The 20,356-nt window shown below is 49.4% G+C and overlaps 1 protein-coding gene across 1 annotated transcript in view; it reads right to left on the bottom strand.

Annotated features, from left to right (window-relative positions):
• Positions 1-8,693, bottom strand: part of LOC120381811 (zinc finger protein 850-like) — a gene marked incomplete at its 3' end in the record, with an annotated part of 70,289 nt that extends 61,596 nt beyond the window's left edge. The window contains exons 1-2 of the mRNA XM_039499947.1: positions 8,588-8,693; positions 5,502-6,920 (exon numbers count right to left, since the gene is read on the bottom strand). Of these exons, the coding sequence (XP_039355881.1) occupies positions 5,502-6,920; positions 8,588-8,615 (1,447 nt within the window). The remainder of the gene's footprint in view (positions 1-5,501; positions 6,921-8,587) is intronic.
• Positions 8,694-20,356: the final 11,663 nt, after the last annotated feature.

Genomic DNA, 20,356 nt, shown 5'->3' with positions numbered 1-20,356 from the left:
GAGTCCCTGTGCATCGCAGGAAGTGTAGGGGGGGGGGGTGCAGGGCCCTGACGCCCCCACAGTCCGTGACACGTGTCTCTTGTCCAAGCCCGGGCACTAAATTCCATTGAAACTTACTCTCCTGTCGAAGAAACACTGGCCAAAGGGACGGGGGCATCTTCCGCCCTGCCGGTGACATACTCACTCTCGTGTTTATGCTTCTGTCCTTTCGGGGAAGGTCTGGGGTGGAACCAAAGGCTGAGTTTATCCAGGCTGAGGAAAGAAAGGAGCGACCCCCTTCCCCACCCCGACCCCGCCACCGATCATCTCAGCGCTGCGGTGACGACCCGCGGCTGGAATCACCGCCGTCCTGGAGCTTGTAACAGGAAACGGGCTGTCTGGACAGCCAAGATCTGAAACCAGCCACGATCTCCAGCACCCGCTCTGAGCCAGAGGCCGCTTTCACGGTGCTCAAGCCGGCAGAGAAACCGACCCCGATTCTTGCCGTTTCGCCGCCGGAGGTGGGAATTGTGGCGGGAGAAGCAGGGTTCAGGCCGTGGCAGCGAGTGGTGGAACCAGGTTGGATTCGGGAAGCGGGCGTGAGGAAGGGACGGGTTGCTGCTAACTGGTGACTGGACCATGGTTTTACAATGATCTCCCGGGCCAGATATCTGCACAATAGTTCATTCCAGATTTTGGGGGGTGGAGGATCAACTTTAACTGATTGCAAAGGCTACTTAGGCACCTGAAAACTCTAGGGGTGGGGATTTTTTTTTGCAGATAACTTAGAAATTAGCTGACAGGAGAACTGTGTCTCATTCCTACATAAAGAAAGAAAATTCAATAAATATCAGACCCACTCACCTCTAATACAGTTTTCTGGCATCTTGCGCCATGTCATAGACTCTCCGGCTTGGAAGGGACCTCAGGATGTCACCTCATCCAGCAGTTCCCAAATTTTAACAACCTGCGAACCCCTTTCACTAAAATGTCAAGTCTCCCGAACCCCCTCCTGAAAACAAATATTTCCAGGGATTTTCTCCTTTACCAGAGTGTTATTATTTTTATAATTATTTTACATAATTAAAACACTTATTAATTGTTTTAAATTATAAAAACAGTGAGCTTGGAAATATAAACTTTGTTTTTACGACCTGCTTATGACACACTATTTAATATTAATTACTACTTATCATTCCAGTATTTTTATTCCATTATGAAAACGGCAGCACCCCGCCACGATTGCTAAAGGAGTGGGTGGATCGGCTTATGTGGCCTGCATCTTGCAGGAGGTCAGACTAGATGATCATAATGGTCCCTTCTGATCTTGAATTCTATGATTCTATGATCTCACTTTCGTAGCTTGAATCACTGTGAATGAGCCCGTTGTAAGACAAGGCTCCTGTGTTTCATCAGGGAGCATCAGACGTGAAACAGCAGGAAGAGATTTAAGAAGCCGACTCATAGACTTTAAGGTCAGACGGGACCATTATGATCATCTAGTCTGACCCCCTGCACAATGCAGGCCACAGAATCTCACCCACCCACTCCTGGAACAAACCCCTGATTTATGTCCGAGTTATTGAACTCCTCAAATCGTGGTTTGAAGACCTCAAGCTGCAGAGAATCCTCCTACTCAAGCATTCAGGTCTTGAGCAGCCCAGGCAAACAACGCGCCTCACAACAAAGCTTAGACTTGTTCTTCCTCATAATTTTAAAAACAATCCTCGCTGCCTATTTCATTTTAAAAAGAGCAAAAAAAAAAATATCCACCTCCCTTTCCATTTTGTTGAAGTTTAGCTCTCCTCAGTGTGATAGAGATGGTGGCTTTGATCTTGGAAGTTCAGGGGCTCTGGGCTGCCAGGGATCCCTAACGACAGCTCTGTCTGCTGTTGGGGAATTTTTTTTCCTGAGAACCCCCTGTAACATTTTGTGAACCCCAGTTTGGGAACCACTGATCTGGTCCAACTCTCTGCTCAAAGCAGGACCAATCCCCAGATCCCTAAGTGGCCCCCTCAAGGATTGAACTCTCAACCCTGGGTTTAGCAAGCCAATGCTCAAACCACTGAGCCATCCCTCCCCCCTCCTTAAGGGACACTGGGTAGGTTTAAAATTTGAATGTCTATTCTTACTTTGTTACCAACTCTCGAATGCAACAACTGCAGAAAAAAAAAGCCAGATGACTTTCGATCACTTTTTTTTTGCCATTCCCAAAGCTTGGAATACATCATTTAACTTCTGGAAATGCCCTACCAGGGCAGGGCCCTGTCAGTACATCCTGCACCTTCCTGGGGCCTCTACAGGTGTTTCCCAACTAGAAATTACAGACTCAAAAATGACTTTCAACAGGAGTGAAACTGACACTTTCAAATCATTTTCACAATACTGCCAACTCCAAACGTTCAAAAACGATGACTCAGGCTCACCATAAATCATGAGATTAGCTTTAAAATCATGAAAGAGCAGTGTCCCCCGGGCTCTCTCTGCTCTGAAGGTTCCTACGATCTCAGTAATTTTATCATCTGACGTACAAGCCGCCATCCTGGCAGGGAAAGAAAAGAACAGAACGTGGAGAGAAAAGGAAAGAGAGAGGATCCCCATCCCCGCCCCAAGCTGTCTCACTTCCACCCCCCTCCTTTACTCTCATCCCATCCCACTGGGCCTCTCTCTATGCTGCAGCCATGGACATGACACCAGAGTTTGCTGTGGTTCCAAGCATCAGCACTGAGAGGAAGGAGTCTGTCTTTCCGGTGCTCATCATGATCCCACTGCTAGCACCAAGAGGACTATTACGAATAAGCATCCTGATCCCAGTGCAAAGGGGTGAGGAGCAGAGAGGAGAGAACCAGGAACTACTGAGGGTGGAAGGGAGTTAGGAGCCAGGGGAGAGGAGGACAATGGGAATTATTGGCATTCCATAGGGACCGAGCTGGGACTGGGTAGTGCACTCTCTACATTCCCCTGCTGGGAGCAAATAGTTGTGAAATTCCCTGGAAAAGTGAGAGTCTCATCCCCCCTCTAATGCCCAGTCTACATACAGGATAACAACCTACTACTGCTGTTTCTCCATTAGTTGAGCAGAAAGAAGTCTGTGTGGCGGATCTAAAGGCCCCGCTTTGCTGATCACACACATCCATTTGCCTTTTGAAAACCAGGAAATGCAGTTAAGGTTGCCCCCCTAACCTTAACTCTGCCTTTTTTTTCCTGCAATGCTCCATTAACACCCAGGCATTCACTTTGCCAGCACATTCACTGAACCGTACAGGCTCTTCACCCCCATTAATGACCCTTCAAATAAGACCCTCAAGGCCTGACCAGGGACAGGCAGCCAGCGTGGGGCCCAGGCTGGCCCTAGCCGTGACGGAGACGGCAGAGCAAGCCACCATCACCTGCCACTACTCAGAGACTCTCCCCACCCCACTGACCCCATCTCACTCATCCACTCTACCCCACCCAATTCCCCAAAACCTGGGAGCGGGAGCCCGTTGTCCCTGCGATGCTCAGAGCTCCTCCAGTTACAGCTGGAGCAGAGATGGATGCTCCTTCGCTGCTCCCTGTGAGGACCAAAGGGTTAATTTACACGACTCGCTGATCTCCACCCTGATTTTCGGCCGTTCTGGCCCACGCCTTATTGAAAGAAATGGCTCCAGATTCCCTTGATACATTTTATTCAAACTGAAAAAAAACCAACTTCAAAATCAAGAACACACATCGCTAAGTCTAAACTGCTCTATCCATGACTCCATTAACCGTTGGGTGACCACACGGACGTTAAAGTCAAAAATCAGTAAATCAATGCGTTGACAATGCTATTGCATTGCAATCATGTCATCAATTTAGCCAGCTGATGAAATGAATGCAACGGAACACCAACCCTCATAAATCCTAAAACAGGAACCCACAGAGGCAGCTGTCCATTCTCAATCCCAGAATTTCAGCCAGGCCGTGCGATCCACACTGAGCTGTTAAACAGTTCAGTGCCAAAGCCAAATGATTGTTCGCGTTTAAACCGCAACCTCAAAGCCCCTTAAAGCTCCCTCCTTCGATTGAACTTGTGTGTGGTTAATCCTTGTCCTAAAGCTTTGCAGCATGAAGCACCGTTGCCTATATTACTAACGATATAGATAGTCATTTTAGTTAAAGCACTCTTGTTTGTGCCAATCATTTGTGAAACAAACTAGCTGCATCCCCATTAATTTATTCCTAACAAGAACCAGTTAAGTTACCAGTGCTTTGGGTTCGAAAACCCGTGAGTAACAGACTTGGCGAGCCACCCAGGAGTGGTGGAGAGAAGGGGATGATCGGCACGAATGGTTGGTTGGTTGGTTTCCTGTGCAACAGGGAAGAACTGCAAGATAGGGTAGCGACCTGTAATTTCCCTGTGACATAGTCAGCAAGTCGATTTATGAATACTTTCCATTACTGGAACTCAGGGCTCAGGCTGGGAGTCTGGTTAAGTTAAAAATAGATATAAAAACTCCCTAAAAATAAAAGTTAAAAATAATATTTTAAAACCGCGTATTGATTTTGTACAAGAGAACGGTAATGTTTTTGTAAAGCCTTTTCCGGCCCTGCAACATCGCTGCAGCTCTGTAAGCAGATGATCACAATAATAATAAATTAAAAAATGAATGAATTAAAGGCAAAAATTAAAAAGCAATTTAAAAATAAAATTAAAAAAATCTCTCTCCAGCCGGAAGTCAAATCCAAGTACCCTCTGCATCAGCAGTGTAACTCGGGCCACACAAGTCGTGGCAAGGGAAAAGCAGGTATGTAATAGTCAGTGAAAACGTCACAGGCTGAGGCAAAAAGCGTCTAAATTAAAACAGCAAAGGGGGAAACAAAGTTACAGCCTTACTAAAAAAAATCCCCAAATAAAACCGAGGGAGATCACGAGGAACGTAAAAGATGAAGCTGGGTTCTCAAGCCATGTTAAAAAAGCAAAAGTTCGAAAAAGTTCGTAGTGTGAAAAAGGGTGGAAGAAGAAAAGAAAAACAGTTAAAGGTTAAACCCTTCACCCCTAACCATGTTAGGGCAGCAGAAAAAAAATCGGTTGGCCCGATCAGTAAAGGCTGAGAGCTGATAGATGTTTTTCCCCACGCTCAGAGCATCGAGAGCAGGGGTCCCCAGTGCAGTGCCCATGGGTGCCATGGCACCCGCCAGGGCATCTAGGTGGCCCCGCGTCCTGGCCACCGACAAGCAGCATCATGCAGAGGTGTTGCTGAAATGCCGCCGATTGACACGCTGCTGCTTGTCGGCGGATGCTCGTCCTGCCGCCACGGTCCTCCGTGGCTCGTCGTCTGGCGGGCGGGTTGGAGACCACTGATCCAGAGCGTCTCTATGAGGTGTGGAGCCTCTGATGCCTAATAAGGTTGGAGCTCCGAGTGAAGGTTTTCCCGCACTCGCCGCATTCATAAGGTCTGGCCCCACGTGATTCGCTGATGCTTCAGGAGCGCCGAGTTGTCAATGAATTTTTCCCACACTCGCAGCACCGTAGGGTCTCTCCCCGTGGATCTTCTGATGCACAATGAGGTTGGAGCGCCAAGCGAAGCTTTTCCCGCACTCGGCGCACGCGTAGGGTCTCTCCCCCGTGTGGATCCGCTGGTGTTTAACAAGGCACGAACGCTGCATGAAGCTTTTCCCGCACTCGCAGCACGCATGAGGCCTCTCTCCCGTGTGGATTCTCTGATGCTTAATGAGGTCTGAGCTGTCAGTGAAGCTTTTCCCGCACTCGCCGCATTCATAGGGCTTTTCTCCGGTGTGGATTCGCTGATGCTTAATAAGGTCTGAGCTGTCTGTGAAACTTTTCTGACACTCGCCGCATTCATAGGGCCTCTCCCCCGTGTGGATCCTCTGATGTTTAATGAGGAGAGAGCTGTCAGTGAAGCTTTTCCCACACTCGCTGCATTCGTAGGGTCTCTCCCCTGTGTGGGTTCGCTGATGTGTGATGAGGTTTGAGCTGCGAGTGAAGGTTTTCCCGCACTCGCCGCATCCGTAAGGCCTGTCCCCGGTGTGGATCCGCTGATGCTTCTTAAGCGATGAGCTGTCAATGAAGCTTTTCCCGCACTCGCAGCACCCATAGGGTCGCTCCCCGGTGTGGATTCTCTGATGCACGATCAGGTTCGAGCGCCGAGAGAAGCTTTCTCCGCACTCGGTGCACGCGTAGGATCGCGCCCCCGTGTGGATTATCTGATGTCGAACAAGGCCTGAGCTCTGAGTGAAGGTTTTCCCGCACTCACAGCATTCATGGGGTCTCTCGCCAGTGTGGATTCTCCGATGTTTGATGAGGGATGCTCGCTGAGTGAAGCTTTTCCCGCACTCGCTGCATTCATAGGGTCTCTCTCCCGTGTGGATTCGCTGATGCGTAATGAGGTCCGAGCTCTGGGTGAAGCGTTTCCCGCACTCACTGCATTCATGGGGTCTCTCTCCTGCGTGGAATTTCTGATGTTTAATAAGAGCTGAACGGTCAATGAAGTTTTTGCCACACTCACAGCACGCATAGGGTCTCTCTCCAGTGTGTATCCTCCGATGCTTAATGAGGGATGACCTGTGAGTGAAGCTTTTCTGACATTCGCGGCATTCATAGGGTCTTTCCCCTGTGTGGATCCTCTGATGTTTAAGAAGAACTGAGCGGCTACTGAAATTTTTCCCACACTCGGAGCATGTGTTGTTTCTCGCTCCTGCCTGGATTTTCGGCTGGGCTGTGGTTTCCTTGATGTATTTGTGAGGTCCCCAACTATTAATGGATTTATTCAATTTCTCCCTTGGCTGATTTCCCTGCTTTCTCTCTGGCCTGTGCTGACTCTCACGTCCTTCTCTCTGCTCACGACTCCTGGAATCGTCCTCCTCAGATATTTGCAATAATGTCCCGGGTGGTTCGTCTTGCTCAGCATCTTCCTGCTGAGGTTCGTGCTCCTCCTTCTCACTCGGCATCCCACCACCTGTTGGCAGAAAAAGGGGAGACCCAACCATGATGCAAACTAGCTGCAGTGGAAGAGGCCAGAAGCTCCTCATGGTCTGGCAGTCCCTGATCCCTAGAGTTTCAATGAGACCACTCACATAGAATCAGACTCGTAGAATATCAGGGTTGGAAGGGACCTCAGGAGGTCATCTATCCCAAAGCAGGACCAATCCCCAACAAAATCTTTAATGTGCTTTCAATTAAGCACATACTTCGGTGGATTGTGCTTGGATGGATTAGATTTTTATCAATAAATATCAATTTCACGGCAAACTCACAAACCAACCAAAAATATTGCCGTCAACAATCAAAATTTCAAATAGGCAACTTAAGTAAAATGCTGCTTGAGAACGTAGAGTTGGCTTTAAGGATACTGACTTTGTATATTTCGACATACGAGGTTGAGAGTTCGTTTTCCCAGCGAAAAGGCTTTAAACGGTTTGAATCTCAACATCTACTGCCATTAAATAATGATTGTCTGACTTCCTGGCGTAATTTCCTTCAACTGAAAACTAACATTGATAAACACTGGGGGGAAAAAGGCTAAAACTTTTATTTTACACAATTATGAAAATTTAAAACAATAACAATCGAAAAAAAAGCTTAAAAATAAGTTGACATTATAACGTCCCCCCTCCTGCCCCAAAAAGGGGACGGGGGGCGCTTCCGCCGTGACATTCACCAACTCAGAGATCCCCAGACCTAACAGTTTACCTGCCAAGTCTGCATAACCATCTACGCAGCGTGTTTTTAACTTCAAAATGGCGAGCAAATGCTGCGCGGAGAGAAGGGGAGGAATAACAGTGATGGCTTTGAGCCAGCGATTGTGCAGACAGGAGCTGTGCAAGCTTTCTCCGACAGAGCCCCCAACGAATACTAGTTCCATCCTACAAAACTCCTGCGGTTTCAATCTCTCTTGACCCAGTTGTGTAGGAGCAGAATTTTATAGTTGTACAAGAATTAATGTATGATTTAAAAGCGGCAAAGAGTCCTGTGGCACCTTATAGACTAACAGACGTATTGGAGCATGAGCTTTCGTGGGTGAATCCCCGCTTCGTCGGATGCATCCAAAGCTCATGCTCCAACCCGTCTGTTAGTCTGTAAGGTGCCACAGGACTCTTTGCCGCTTTTACAGATACAGACTAACACGGCGACCCCTCTGATGTATGATTTAATTATTTTGTTAGGGTTTTTTTCCGAATAGAAAAAAGGAATGTTTTTTGGGGATATTGGTAGAAACGCATTTGATCGATTGCTAGTGTTTGTATTGATGTTAAGGCAGGGGCAGATTAGAATAATTTTTAAGATTGATTATGGTTATTTTTTTGGTTTAGGATAAGGGTACGTCTACACTACCCGGCGGGTAGTGATCGATCTATCGGGGATCGATTTATCTAGTGTAGACGTGATAAATCGATCCCCGATCACTCTGCCGTCGACTCCTGTACTCCACCGCGGCGAGAGGCGGTAGCAGAGTCGACGGGGGAGTGGTGGCAGTTGACCCCGCGCCGTGAGGACGCGAGGTAAGTTGACCTAAGATACGTTGACATCAGCTCCACTATTCTCGAAGCTGAAGTTGCGTATCTTAGGTCGATCCCCCCAGTGTAGAGGGGGGGAAGTGGTGGAATGGACGATATTTTCTCTCACATTTTGGTGGTGGATTGTTCAGTTTCATGGGTAATCAGAGTAGAAGTCGCAATGGTAGAAGAAAGAGGAGAAGATATGATGCATCCACTTAAAGTGTCTTTAGAAGATCTATATAATGGAAAAGTTATAATGTTTATTAATTTTTTTATATGTATTATAAATTAGACATTTCAGTTAAATATCAATTTTTTTGTTTTAAGGTTTAGTAAGTAAAAAATAGAATTTTGTATTGGGTTTACGTTAAGGAAATGAGAGGAATGTTAAAGGCTCAGTTTTAATTACAAAATGTAGTAAGGTTTAATTTGTAATGCTTTTTTTTGCTTACTATAAAAATGGCTGTATATTTTTTGAAGGTTTTTGTAAAAAACTGTTTGTGTGAAGGCCACTGTTAACCAAATTTTCTTATTCACTTTCTCCACACCTGGCATGATTTTATAGACCTCTATCATATCCTCCCTTCGTTGTCTCTTTTCCAAGCTGAAAACGCCAGGTTTTTTTTTAAATCTCTTCTCATACGGAAGCTGTTCCATATCCCTATTCATTTTTGTGACCTTCTCTGTACCTTTTCCAAATCCAATGTATCTTTTTTGAGATGGGGCGGCCACACCTGAGCACAGTATTCAAGATGTGGATGCACCATGGATTTATACAGCGGCAACATGATATTTTGCATCTTATCTATCCTTCCCTAATAATCCCCAATATTGTTACCTTTTCAGAGAACTATCCACAATGACTCCAAGATCCCTTTCTTGAGTGGTAACAGCGAACTTAGACTCTGTCATTCAGTACATAGGGTTGGGATATTGTTTCCCAATGTGCGTTACTTTGCATTTATCAACGCTGAATTTCATCTGCCATTTTCTTGCCTAATCGTCCAGATTTCTGAGATCCCTTTGGATCTGCTTTGGACTTAAACTCTCCTGAGTAGTTTTGTATTGTCAGCACATTTTGTCACCTCCTTTTCCAGATAACTTACGGATATGCTGAACAGCGCAGGTCTAACACAGACCCCGGGGGGGATCCCACTGTTCATCTCTCTCCATTCTGACAATGTAACATTTATTCCCATTTGTTTCCTCTTTTAACCAGATCCTGAGAGGACCTTCCTTCTTAATCCATGACAGTTTACTTTGCTTAAGAGCCTTGGGTGAGAGACCTTGTTAAAGGCTTTCTGGACTTCTAAGAACACTAGAATCATTGGATCACCCTTGTCCACATGCTGGCTGACTCCCTTAAAGAATTCTAGTAGATTGGCGAGGAATGATTTTCCTTTACAAAAGCCATGTTGACTCTTCCCCAACAAATCATGTTCATCTATGAAGCTGATAATTCTGTTCTTTACTAGAGTTTCAACCAATATTGAAGTTAGGCTTACTGGCCTGTAAATGCTGGGATTGCTTCTGGAGCCTTTTTAAAAAAATTGGCATTGCATTAGCTATGCTCCAGTCATCTGGTACAGAAGCTGATTTCAGTGATAGCTTACATACCACAGTCAGCAGCTCTGCAATTTCACATTTGACTTCCTTCAGAACTCTTGGGTGAATCCCATCTGATCCTGTGGACTTACTGTAGTTTAATTTATAATTTTTTTCCAAAACCTCTTCTAATGACACCTCTATCTGGGACAGTTCCTCACATTTGTCACCTAAAAAGAATGACTCAGGTCTGGGAATCTCCTCACAATCTCTGCAGGAAGACTGACACAAAGAATTAATTTAGTTTCTCCACAATGGCCTTATCATCCTTGAGTGCTGTTATAATACCTCGATCGCCAGTGGTCCCCTGTCTGTTTAGCAAGCATCCTGCTTCTGGCGTGCTTCAAAATTTTGTTGTTGTTACTTTTTGAGAGTTGGTCTTCAAATTCTTTTTTGGCCTGCTGGGTTATATTTTTACACGTGGCTGTGACGGTCTCTGATGACCATATGGGTCATTGTTGCAACCACTGTTGTTAGATCTTTGCAACCAATCTTCTACAAAATGGGGCACGGAAGATGTCTATGGAAAGGTTATGATTTGCTGAATGTGATGATGCTCTTGGCACGCGTGTAGTTTTGTACTTCAAGTTATGAATATTGGCTCTACCTGTATTTCAAACATTTGCTCCTGGGGTAACGCCCACATGGTAGTTAGCCAGCGCATCCTGGAGGGACTATGCAAATTGCATGGCCCATTAAAGGGGGGAGGGACAGCTCAGTGGTTTGAGCAGTAGCTTGCTTAAACCCAGGGCTGTGAGTTCAATCCTTGAGGGGGCCATTTGGGGATTTAATTGGGGTTGGTCCTACTTTGAGCAGAGGGTTAGACTAGATACCTCCTGATATTCTACAACACTTAACTTACGATGGGAGACACCAATCTATTCTTAATGGACTTTCCTGCCAGGACTAAGTGAAGTCAGGCATTGCCACATGACTCCAAACTCCATCTTGGACCTGTAATTTTCCACTAGCTGTGCCGAGGGCTTTGTTTGAAGCCATGGGTTTCCCTCCACGTGGCAGAAGCTATAAAAGGCCCTGGAAACACCTCCACCGTGTCTCTATCCTGCTCCACTCTGTTTCCTACTCAAACCTCTGGACTATGGACTTATACTGATGGGACTCAGGGACTGAGGACCATCCAGTTATCTAGAAGCAACCAGAGACTTATCAAGCCAGAAGTTTATTCCATCACTGCTACAAGTCTGAACCAAGAACATAAGAACGGCCGTACTGGGTCAGACCAAAGGTCCATCTAGCCCAGTATCTGTCTACCGACAGTGGCCAATGCCAGGTGCCCCAGAGGGAGTGAACCTAACAGGCAATGATCAAGTGATCTCTCTCCTGCCATCCATCTCCATCCTCTGACGAACAGAGGCTAGGGACACCATTCTTACCCATCCTGGCTAATAGCCATTAATGGACTTAACCTCCATGAATTTATCCAGTTCTCTTTTAAACCCTGTTATAGTCCTAGCCTTCACAACCTCCTCAGGCAAGGAGTTCCACAAGTTGACTGTGTGCTGCGTGAAGAAGAACTTCCTTTTATTTGTTTTAAACCTGCTGCCTATTAATTTCATTTGGTGACCCCTAGTTCTTGTATTATGGGAATAAGTAAATAACTTTTCCTTATCCACTTTCTCCACATCACTCATGATTTTATAGACCTCATCATATCCCCCCTTAGTCTTCTCTTTTCCAAGCTGAAGAGTCCTAGCCTCTTTAATCTTTCCTCATATGGGACCCTCTCCAAACCCCTAATCATTTTAGTTGCCCTTTTCTGAACCTTTTCTAGTGCTAGAATATCTTTTCTGAGATGAGGAGACCACATCTGTACGCAGTATTCGAGATGTGGGCGTACCATGGATTTATATAAGGGCAATAAGATATTCTCTGTCTTATTCTCTATCCCTTTTTAATGATTCTTAACTCTCTTCTTTCTTTCTTTCTTTCTATAAATAAACCTTTAGATTTTAGATCCTAAAGGATTAGCAGCAGCGTGATTTTTGGGTAAGATCTGATTTGACCCGGGTGTGTGGCTAGTCCTTTGGGATCAGAAGAACCTCTTATTTGATGAAATTGGTTTTAAAGAACCACTCATTTCTAGTCTAGTGTTTTTGTTGGTGACACAAGGGACTGGAATTCCCAAGGAAACTGCTGTTCTGACTTCGTGTTAGCCAGTGGGGTGAAACGGAAGTTTACTTCTGTTGCTGGTCTGGTATCTCTCAGGGGAAAATAACCTCCTGTTTTGGGGTATCTCTGCCCTATTTCTCAGCAGTTTGTCCTGAATTTGGGTATTGTCAGTTGATACCCACAAAGGCTCGGTTCCCGTGGCTTTCCACAGTTTCTGTTCCTTTCTATTTTCCTCAGTAGGATTTTACTTCCTTTTTGCCTCTAACAGCTTCTTTTACTTCGTAGGTTAGACACGGCGGCACTTTCTTGGTCGCCTTACTAGGTTTTTTTTTTTTTTAATTTAGGACACATACTTAATTTGGCCTTCCACTGTCGTGTTTTTACGTTTCCATGCAGTTTGCAGGCATTTCTTTGAGACTGCACTTTTAATTTCTGGTAAACCAACATCCTCATGTGGGTGCCGGTCCCCTTTCTGAAATTAAATGCTACTAGGGTGGGGTTCTTTGGTGTTTTCCCCCTTCCACAGGGATGTTGAATTTAATTATATTATGGGCGCTATTACCAAGTAGTCCAGCTACATTCAACTCTTGGACCAGATCCTTGGCTCCATTTAGGACTAAATCAAGGATTGCCTCTTCTCTGGTGGGTTCCAGGACTAGCTGCTCCAAGAAACAGTCATTTATGGTGTCCAGAAACTTTCTCTCTGCATCCCGGCCTGAGGTGACATAGACCCACTCAACATGGGGATAGTTGAAATGTCCCATTACTGAGATTATTTTTACAGCCTCTCTAATCTCCCTGAGCATTTCATGGTCACTATCACCATCCTGGTCAACCAAAGAAGGGCTGGAAAAATGGACATAACTCAGGGACTGAATTTCCCCAAAATTCTTTCCCACGGGGCCGGGGGATCAATTCTGCCTGTAAATCCCGTTGAAGCACTCAAGGGAAGGGAGGTGAAGAGGGAGCTACTGCCAGGTGTCGCACAAGATAGGTAGGAAGTCATGAGTGACATCTCCCCGGAGGATACATACCTGCTGGGGACAATCCTGAACTCGGAGAACTCCCAAGGTCTCTGTCAGGAATCCCAGCTGTTTCCTTCAGCCACGGACAGATTTCGAATTGGCTGAATGATTCCTCCCTTGGGCAGGTACCGCTCAGGATCTCGCTTTCCTCTGAATCATGGAGATCTGGGACCCACGGGTCTCTGTCTTGTTGAGTCTGAGAGAGCTCATCAGGTGGGAAAACTGGAAACTCTGCACGGGGAAAGGATATTAAGTGAGCTCAAAGGGATTGCTCACAAATGTATTATTATTTTAACCCAAGGCCATTTTAACCTAGCAATATGCTGAGGCTAGTGCCACGGAGGCTCAAATGTGTAGGCCGTTCTGCTTAAAGAGGGATTGAACACACTCCATCTCTGCTGGGAAAACACCCTGCCATACAATCATCCTCACAGGGGAGTCCTTAAAACACTGAGACTGTAGCTCCATAGCCTAGCAGGTGAAGATTGCAGCCAGCAGGGAAACTACCTGCTTCTTTCCAAGAAAGAGAGGACAAGCGAAAAACAGAGTCACACAGAACGTGGGAAGAGTTGGTGGGGTTCAGGGAGCTACTGCGTGTGATGCATTTTTCCTGCATTCTGCAGGAGCTCCTCTGGGGCGCAGCCCATCGAAACCACAATTTCTGGACTAAGAGCAATATTTTACAGTGCTCTAATATCCACCGGCAGATGACAACTTGGTCTGCGCTTTCGAGTCTGGCAGCACACTTCGCTCGGTCACATGCTTACAGGGTGCTAAGACTCACACCCTGAACCAAAAAAAAAAAAAAGATAGTCTAGGCTCAGGGAATTCACTTAGGCTGCTAAGGGCTGCCGTGTGTCCTTCCAGAACGTGGACGGTGACTAATTGTAGAGCTCTGAAAACCAGGAAATGAAGCGTGAAAGTTCATACCATCCTGGCAACATCACCTTAACTCTGCCCTCTAACCCCTGACCATGGTGCAGTAAGGATGGTGCGATGGTTACTGCGCTACCGAGGAAACAGGGGATTCGCCTTCTCTTGGGAGTCTTCAAGTCAAGACTGGATGCCTTTGTGGGTGATGATTTAGTCTAACGCAAGGTGTTTGACTCAATACAAAAGGTACAGCAGAAAACGCTACGGTCGGTGTTATACAGAAGGTCAGAGTAGACAACCGAATACTCCCTTTGGCCATAAAAATCTACAAATTTATAACAGAGATGAGGAAGGACAAAGAGAACATGCCACTGTTTGTGTTGTGTTCAGAGATGGGAATCCCAGCATTTATCCGCACGCCCTCCAGCGGCGAGGCCAGGTCCAGCTGTAACTGGATGATGGAGGGAGTCATTGGAGCAGCTTGGCAGAGCTGTGACTGATATAAAGGGAGGGGCCTGGGATCCTTGAAGGAGCAAAGATGCCTCATTTCATTCCCGAGCGTTGCAGGTTGCAACACTGAAGGCGCACAAGGGTGTGTTCTTGCCGTGAGCGGTGTCGGCGCCCCGGGGGAAACACGTGCTGGCCCTCGAGAACGGTCATAGACGCAATGACTCAGAAGGAATCGTTCGCAGGACGCTGGTGTGACGCAGGAGGGAGCGGGGCGGATTGACCGGGGAACGTCGTTTAGTTTTACTGGGACTGTCTGCACGGGGGATGGGAGAGCAGGGGACGACTTTAGGTGAGGGACGGTACCTGAGCCCGGACGGGGGGTGGGCAGGGAAGCTGGACAACGGGGGAGGGAGCCGGCTGGAGGGGTTTTGGGTTTCAGTTTGGGGCTGGTTGGGAAGAGGCAGGAACCCCAAGTCTGGGGTCAGAGGGACCTGGCTAAGGGGTCCTGGTTGTACCTACAAGCCCTGCTCGGGACTGTGTTCCTATTGTCTAATAAACCACCTGTGTTACTGGCTGGCTGAGAGTCCCGGTCAATTGCAGGGAGTGGGGGTGCAGGGCCCTGACTCCCCCACACTCCGTGGCAGCTGGGATGGATCCCTTGGTGACTCCCTGCTCTGTTCATTCCCTCTGGGGCACCCGGCATTGACCAGTGTCGGCAGACAGGACATTGGGCTCGATGGACCTTTGGTCTGACTCCAGCCTGGCCGTTCTTAACCCTCAGGGGCGAAGACGGTGATACTTTGCAGGTCTGAGATGGCTCGTGGTGTAGGCTCCACCTCTGCGGGCCCGGCCAGGGATCGGACGCTTCTGTTTGCTAGGCTGGACCTAAAGCCAAGTTTTGCCTCAGCCAGGAGAAGTTGTTCGACTTTGTGCTGTTCTCAAAGTGTTCTGCAGCAGGGGAGGGTCTGTGGTGCTGTGTGGGTGTCACTGGCATATTGGGGTGATGCTGAAACAGGGAAGAGTAGAGGTGGCATTGTGGGGTAGCGTGAACCTTAACTCTGCATTTCCCCTTCCAAGAACAGAGGGGTCAGGAACCCTTACCCAGCGAGGTCACATTCTCATAGTTCTCCTGCATGACATCCCTGTAGAGGGCTCTCTGAGCGGGGTCCAGCAGAGCCCACTCTCCCCTGGTGAAATACACAGCCACCTCCTCGAAGGTCACCGGCCCCTGAAAGAGCAAGAGTCCAACACTCAGGATCTGCTGCCCCACTCACAGCCCCACTATTCCTGGGGGAGAGGAGCCCATCAAACGGATACAGCGTCAGGGGAGTCCCACCCACAACCCAACCTTCCTAAAAACTCAGCCCCAGATTTACCAAATCCCAGTAGGTCCATCACACCTTGTCCCCCTCCCTTTCTCCACCCCGTGCACGGCCTGCACCCTCCACCCTTAAATCAAACTCCCACTTCCTGTGTCTTCCCTGTCCCTCTGGCTCGTATGGGAACCTCCCCGCCCAGCACGTCCTCAGCATCCCTACCTGAGCCAGGTCTGCTGCATCCATTTCCCTTCCCCGGGCAGGCTGGGAGAATCTGGAGGGACCCGGGGATGTTATTCTGCAGCCTGTCGGGGGGAGAAGGGTTATTTGGGCGGGGGGGGTTCGGATCAGACTTTAGGTCTTTTCCCATCACACGTCTCACTGGCGCTCTGCAGAGACGCTTTCGACTCCCACGCCGGGAAAATGCTCCATCGTGGCAGTGCAGACCCATCCCCTCCCACCAGGGCTAAACCCACCGAGACCCTTTAAATCTGAGATGGTTCCCCAGGACAGAACATAAGAACGGCTGTACCGGGTCAAACCAAAGGTCCATCTAGCCCAGTATCTGTCTACTGACTGGCCAGTGCCAGGTGCCTCAGAAGGAGTGAACCTAACAGGCAATGATCAAGTGATCTCTCTCCTGCCATCCATTTCCATCCTCTGACGAACAGAGGCTAGGGACCCCATTCCTACCCAGCCTGGCTAATAGCCATTTATGGACTTAGCCACCATGAATTTATCCAGTTCTCTTTTAAACCCTGTTATAGTCCTAGCCTTCACAATCTCCTCAGGCAAGGAGTTCCAAAAGTTGACTGTGCGCTGCGTGAAGAAGAACTTCCTTTTATTTGTTTTAAACCTGCTGCCTATTAATTTCATTTGGTGACCCCTAGTTCTTGTATTATGGGAATAAGTAAATAATTTTTCCTTATCCACTTTCTCCACACCACTCATGATTTTATAGACCTCTATCATATCTCCCTTAGTCTCCTCTTTTTCCAAGCTGAAGAGTCCTAGCCTCTTTAATCTTTCCTCGTATGGGACCCTCTCCAAACCCCTAATCATTTTAGTTGCCCTTTCTGAACCTTTTCTAGTGCTAGAATATCTTTTGAGGTGAGGAGACCACATCTGTACACAGTATTCGAGATGTGGGCGTACTCATGAATTTATATAAAGGGCAATAATATATTCTCAGCCTTATTCTCTATCCCCTTTTAATGATTCCTAACATCCTGTTTGCTTTTTTGACCGCTTCTGCACACTGCGTGGGCATCTTCAGAGAACTATCCACGATAACTCCAAGATCTTTTTCCTGACTCGCTAGAAGCTAAATTAGCCCCCATCATGTTGTATGTATAATTGGGGTTATTTTTCCCAATGTGCATTACTTTACATTTATCCACATTCAATTTCATTTGCCATTGCAATCACTTAGTTTTGGGAGACAGCAGAGGGGGAACCACGCAAAACCCGCCTGGTGCCGAGACAGGAACTGGATCTGAGCCTGTCGGCACATTCCCAGCGCAGGGGACGGATTTCTTATCATCTTCAGCAAAGGAAATCTCACTTCCTGCACGTTTCACCTCAGGGACACCCCTTCTCCGTCAGCCTCTTGAGACGCACACATGCACGTTCTATAGGATCGCCTTGTTACGGGTTTTATTCTTATTCCTTGCTAACTGTCAGGGGTTTGCCAAAAGAAAAAACGGGGACCCCTTTTTGAAGTCAGTATGAAAAACGTGAACCCCCCTCCTCACGCCCGAGACTCTGCTGCCCACATCTGATCATTTCCACTCGCTCGGGGAAGCTCTCAGACGGCTCAGGGTCTGGAGATTATTGTCCGTGTTTCATCCTCTCTCACACCATTCAGGTGTTTGTTCCTTTCCCCAAAGGGAAACACACCCCTGAGATCCGGATTCGCTCTGAATCCGTCACACGTCACGGCAGGAGTGAGTCAGCCACGGGGGTCACCCGGCTTCACATTGTTCCACCATTTCCAGCTGCACATCGGGGCTGGAGGCTGCAATCCCCTGTCGCTAACATGGTTATGGGTCTGAAATCTCCCCACAGCCCGTCAGAGACAGACACGTACCTGTGTCGCTCCCCAGCTCCTGTCGCAGCGTCTCTAGGGGAAGGAGAAGATGGGAGAGGTGAGAATTCAGGCCCTCACATTCATGGAGAAACCCCCATTGCTTATTAATGGAACTGCTGTTAACGATTTAGATGGTGACAGAGATCAGAGGCCGATAACGCAGCCGCTGCAGGCAGAGCCAGCCCCACAGGGCTGCTCCATGGGGAAGGGCGACTCGCTGAGCTGGGCTGTGAGATGGAGCCCAGGATCAGTGACATCACTAGAGTCCTCGACTCCTTCCCAGGGTCAGGGTCGCTCTAACCAGAGGAGACGCCACCCCCAGACTCCAACTCACCTTTGAATCCCAGCAGCACCTCCTGCAGCATGGCACTTTGCAGAGAGAAATCGCTGAGTCTCTTCTCCAGCTCTGCAAACGACGGCTCTGGCTTCTGAAACGTCCCGTCCTCCCTGCTGGGGAAAGGAGGGGTGAGAAATAGGCCTGAGCCCCAGACCCTGAGCCCAGCAACCCCCAAACTTCACAAAACCTGGATCTGAGCTTAGCAGCCTGAGATTGTCTCTGTTACGGTGAGTCACCTGCCCTCAGCCCCGTGCTCGCCATGGGCCCAGAGAGACGGGACACTGGGGAAACTCGGGGGAAAGGAACAGAGACAAATTCAGGAGCTTTCTGTGGGACGCTCTGGTTCTGTGGGGCGCGGAGCCACCCCCAATGCCGGGATCTTCCAGCAACAAGGGGCCGCGGCACCGGGATTACGTGGGAAGGGAGGAGACGCAGACCAAAGAGTGGGCAGGTCCCAGCTGCTCCGACAGAGCCCAGGGCTCCAGCGGGGGACGAACCCCAAAAGCCCTGAGCCCTTCCGCGGGAGCAGCGCCCCGGGGGTGCCTGGCTCATACGGGGAGGAGGGGGCCGGACTCCACTTTCTGGTCCATTGAGGAGGCCAGGCCATCAATGTAAGACTCTGCACCCACCTCCCTTCACAGGACACCCACGTATTTCAGTGGGACAACAAGGGGAGACTCGGGATCAAGCACCCGCCTCCCGGGAACGAAGGACGCCAGCGCTCACGCGACACGCCAATGAGATGGACGGAGGCCGAGGGCCTTCCCGCCCCTGAGCCGCTGTTTCAGGCTGGCTGCAGACTCAGGAGGCACCGCTGTCCCGTGTCTGGCGGGAGGGTTTCTTTGCAACCAGGAGGGCTGGAAACTTACTTTAAAAAAATAAACGGGAAGCTGAGATTCTGCAGACCCTGAACACGGGCCGCGGCCAGGGGACTACGCCAGCCAGGCCCGGCCCGCCCGGCCCCTGGCCCACGCCTGACAGCCCTGGGGGCCCGCCTCAGCTGTCCGAGAGCAACAGGCTCGCCTCCTTGCCGAGGCAGAGTCCCAGGCTCGCGCCGCGGGTCGCCCGGCAGGGGCAGGGGCCAGCGCCGACCAGCCCTAACGCACTACGAGGAGCGAGACGGAGCCCGGCACTCACCTGCCCCACAGCTCCCGGCACCCTGGAGAGGAGAGAAAGACGAGGCCGTCAGAGGAGGGGTCCCGGCCGGGGGAGCCTCCTGCTCTGCAGGAATTGCCAGGAGCCCCTGGGAGTTAGGGCATTTCACACACTCGGGTTCTGTGCAGAGAGCAGCGCCGCCCGGCCCCACCAGCAGGGACAGTTGCACTCAGCAGCCCCAGAAATCCCTGCTGGGAGGTGGCCACGGCGGGGGGGAAGTTTCTCCCCGGGCACTTTACGGGCAGAAAATGTTCCTCTGCCTTGGGAGTCAAATTCCCCCCAGGGCTGAGAGCCCCACAGGCCCGAGAGCCCCACAGGCCCCCTGGCCCCAGTAACCCATTAACCTGGTGTGAGCGGGGGCTCAGCATGGGGGAGGGGATTCTGCCTCAGTTTCCCCATTTGTCCCAGAGGGATAATGCCCCTGACCCCACTCTGTAAAGCGCTTTGGGGTCTAGGGCTCAGACGCGCCTATAGAAACGCTGCGTATGATCATTGCAATGACAGCCTGACCTGCAGGGGGGGGCTCGGCGGCCGCTGCCCCTCGGCTCCTCCCCTGTCGCCGAGCAGGGACACCCCCCAGGACAGGCTGCAGCCGCCCTCATCCCTTCGCTGGACAATGGCTCCCTCCAGCTCCTCCAGCCGGGCCAGCAGCCGCTGCTCCTGCTGCTCCAGAAACCCTCGCAGCTCCTGCCACTCCCAGACGATCTTCTGCCTCTCGGCTGCCACCTGCTCCTGCAGCCACAGGGCGAGGGGGGGGGCCGGGGAGACCCGTCAGCGCACCCCCCGTGTCGGACCCTCTCCTGCCTGGCAGCCCCCTGCCCCCTAAGGGCATCGCCCCCCCCGTGTCCGACCCTCTCCTGCCCGGCAGTCCCCTGCCCCCTAAGGGCACGCCTCCGTGTCTGACCCTCTCCTGCCC

Source organism: Mauremys reevesii, linkage group 14 (genome assembly GCF_016161935.1).
Source record: "Mauremys reevesii isolate NIE-2019 linkage group 14, ASM1616193v1, whole genome shotgun sequence".
NCBI lineage: Eukaryota > Metazoa > Chordata > Testudines > Geoemydidae > Mauremys > Mauremys reevesii.
The sequence above is the reverse complement of the archived record's forward strand: the minus strand, read 5'-3'. Positions and strand labels throughout refer to the sequence as shown.